Here is a 2,438-nt window from a genome sequence, read left to right as displayed (position 1 = left end):
ATTTTTCCTATCCAGTTGTTGGAACTCCTTATATATACTAGTTATTAATTAATCCTTTGTTAGATGGATGGTTTGCAAATATTTTCTCCCATTATGTGGGTCATTTCTTCACTTAGTTGATTGTTTGCGGTGCAGCTTTTTAGCTTGATGTGATTCCATTTCTCCAATTTTGCTTTGGTTGTCTGTGCTTTGGGATATTACTTAAGAAGTCCTTGCCCAGACCAATGTCCTGAAGTGTTTCCCCAATGTTTTCTTTTAGTAGTTTCATAGTTTCAAGTCTTAGATTTAAGTCTTTAATCCATCTTGATTTGATTTTTGAATATGGTGAGAGTTAAGGGTCTAGTAATCTTCTACATATGGATTTTCAGTTTTCCCAGCACCATTTATTATTGAAGAGATATCCTTTCTCCACTGTATCAGAACCAGAATTTGAACCAAATTTTTTTAATTGGTCTTCCAAAGAATAGCAACCATTTATTTCACACAAATATAGGAATTCTAATTGAAATTGGAGAGTTTTCAAAAGTAACTGTCGGATTACAAAGATCTTTTTGTGATAGAGGCAAAGGTAAAGCCAGAGCGAACGACTCCAAAAGGGTACTTGTAAGACCTCCTCTGTCCCATAATGTTTCCTTCACCCATCTATAACTGACTCCTGAAGTTTCAGCATTAAGGAATACTTTCTTTTAGGAGGGGAAAGTGTTGGTTAGGTTTTATTCCATGTTTTGAAAGTGGGCCATTGGAATTAATTTATTAGCTGTTTTCCAATGTGATATATAATTAAGATGAGATTTGGATATAACAGTGGATGAGGAAAAAGTCCCCTGAATAGAAGACTTTGGTGTAGTTCAGTCCTAGAGAAATGTGAACTGGAAATGAAGGGAGAAGTGGTAAAAAACAAACAAACAAACAAAAAAAGGTGGAAAAGGCCCTGTAATCGAGATTAACTTGATGAACAATTTTGCTTTAGCTTCTCTACATAGAACAAAAGTTGCATTAGTTTGTTGTTCAAGCAAATGACAACGTGATAAATGCTATTAACTTGCCAACACTAGAAAAAGTTTTGGTCCTAATACTCTTGCCATATGAATCAAGGGAATTCAACACAAACATACTCTTGTTCAAAACTAACTGTCATGGACACTGACTTATGATCTCAATATAAATTCATTTAGTCCTAGCAGATAGCACTGGGAGGTGGGCTCCTAATGTTATATTTTTAAATTCAGTTTCATAAATATTTATTGTGTATCTAATGCTGGAATACAAAGAATAGAATATGCTTCTTGTTCATAAGCAGTTCATAATCAATAAAATACCATGTTTAGAGTGGTAATAATTTAGAGTGCTACGTAACTGTACAAGAGGAAGACATTAAGATTCATCTACTGTACTTACATTCCCATCTATGTGTTCATATAGTGCCTAACACCTAGAATTTTCTGTATCTCTAAGTCAGCCCTGAAGTTAGCAGATATCCAGAGTGATACATGAGCTATCAGAAACAGCTATTGAGGTCTTGCTGGTTAGATCAGTGATGAGGTAGAGTAGAAAGCAATTTGCTTTCAATAATTCTTTCCACTTCTAATATAGAGAATATATATTTGATTTATATATGCTTACACAGGATTTTATGTTTTCTACTTTGTAAGTTACCAACATTTAAAGAAATTATTTCTACCTAAAAGATTTTCAGTTCTTTTTTCTCTATTTATTCTTTTTCATTCACTCACTCAATGACACAGATTTCCTATATCCTAGTGTATAATCCCCCAAAAAGGAACACAGCAAACCATGTAAATAGAACAAAACCACCGGCGATTTTTTGCCAACCAAGCTATAGTCATGGGAACATAGGTTTACTATATAGGTGATATTTTATACTTATTAGTTTGCATTGTACCAATCCTACAATCAAATGAAGATTAACCATTTTTTTCATTTTAGCATGCCAAGAATCAAGCACTACAAAGTGATGAGTGTAGGAAAAAATTACACTATTGAACTGGAAAAACCTGTAAGTAGCTATTTCTTTGTTGATGAAATTTTTCTCAATTCCTCCCAAACCTGCCTTATAGAATACAAAGAAAGATGGAAAAGCAGACTTCTTTCCTAGGGACCTAGTACTGGCAAAAAATAGCCAAGTTAAGGAGCCCTGAAGGTGGCAGATATACAGGGTGAGAAGTGAGATGCCAGAACAGGTGGGTGAGACAGAATAAAAGATAATCTGCTTCTAAAAATTTTTTCCACTTTTCTTTGCAAGTCTTTATCAAAATAATTATTTCAGGGAGAGAAAGATGTATTTGTTAAACAGGCTTTACATCCTCCAGTTACAATGTGTGTATTTGAATGTGTTTACTTCTAACAGGAGTAAATCTGTGAATTCCTAGACCACTAATACCTCCCATGCAGAAGGTCAGAAATCCTCTCTTAATAGA

At 34.1% G+C, this 2,438-nt stretch overlaps 1 protein-coding gene across 1 annotated transcript in view; it reads left to right on the top strand.

Moving 5' to 3' along the window:
• The window catches only part of STAP1 (signal transducing adaptor family member 1), a 60,455-nt gene that overhangs the window by 37,617 nt on the left and 20,400 nt on the right, over positions 1-2,438 (top strand). The window contains 1 exon segment of the mRNA XM_012645339.1: positions 1,948-2,017. Within this exon segment, the coding sequence (XP_012500793.1) occupies positions 1,948-2,017 (70 nt within the window).

Source organism: Propithecus coquereli, unplaced genomic scaffold (genome assembly GCF_000956105.1).
Source record: "Propithecus coquereli isolate 6110/MARCELLA unplaced genomic scaffold, Pcoq_1.0 Scaffold230, whole genome shotgun sequence".
Taxonomy (NCBI): Eukaryota; Metazoa; Chordata; class Mammalia; order Primates; family Indriidae; genus Propithecus; species Propithecus coquereli.
Note: the sequence above shows the minus strand (reverse complement) of the source record. Positions and strands in the feature narration are given on the sequence as shown.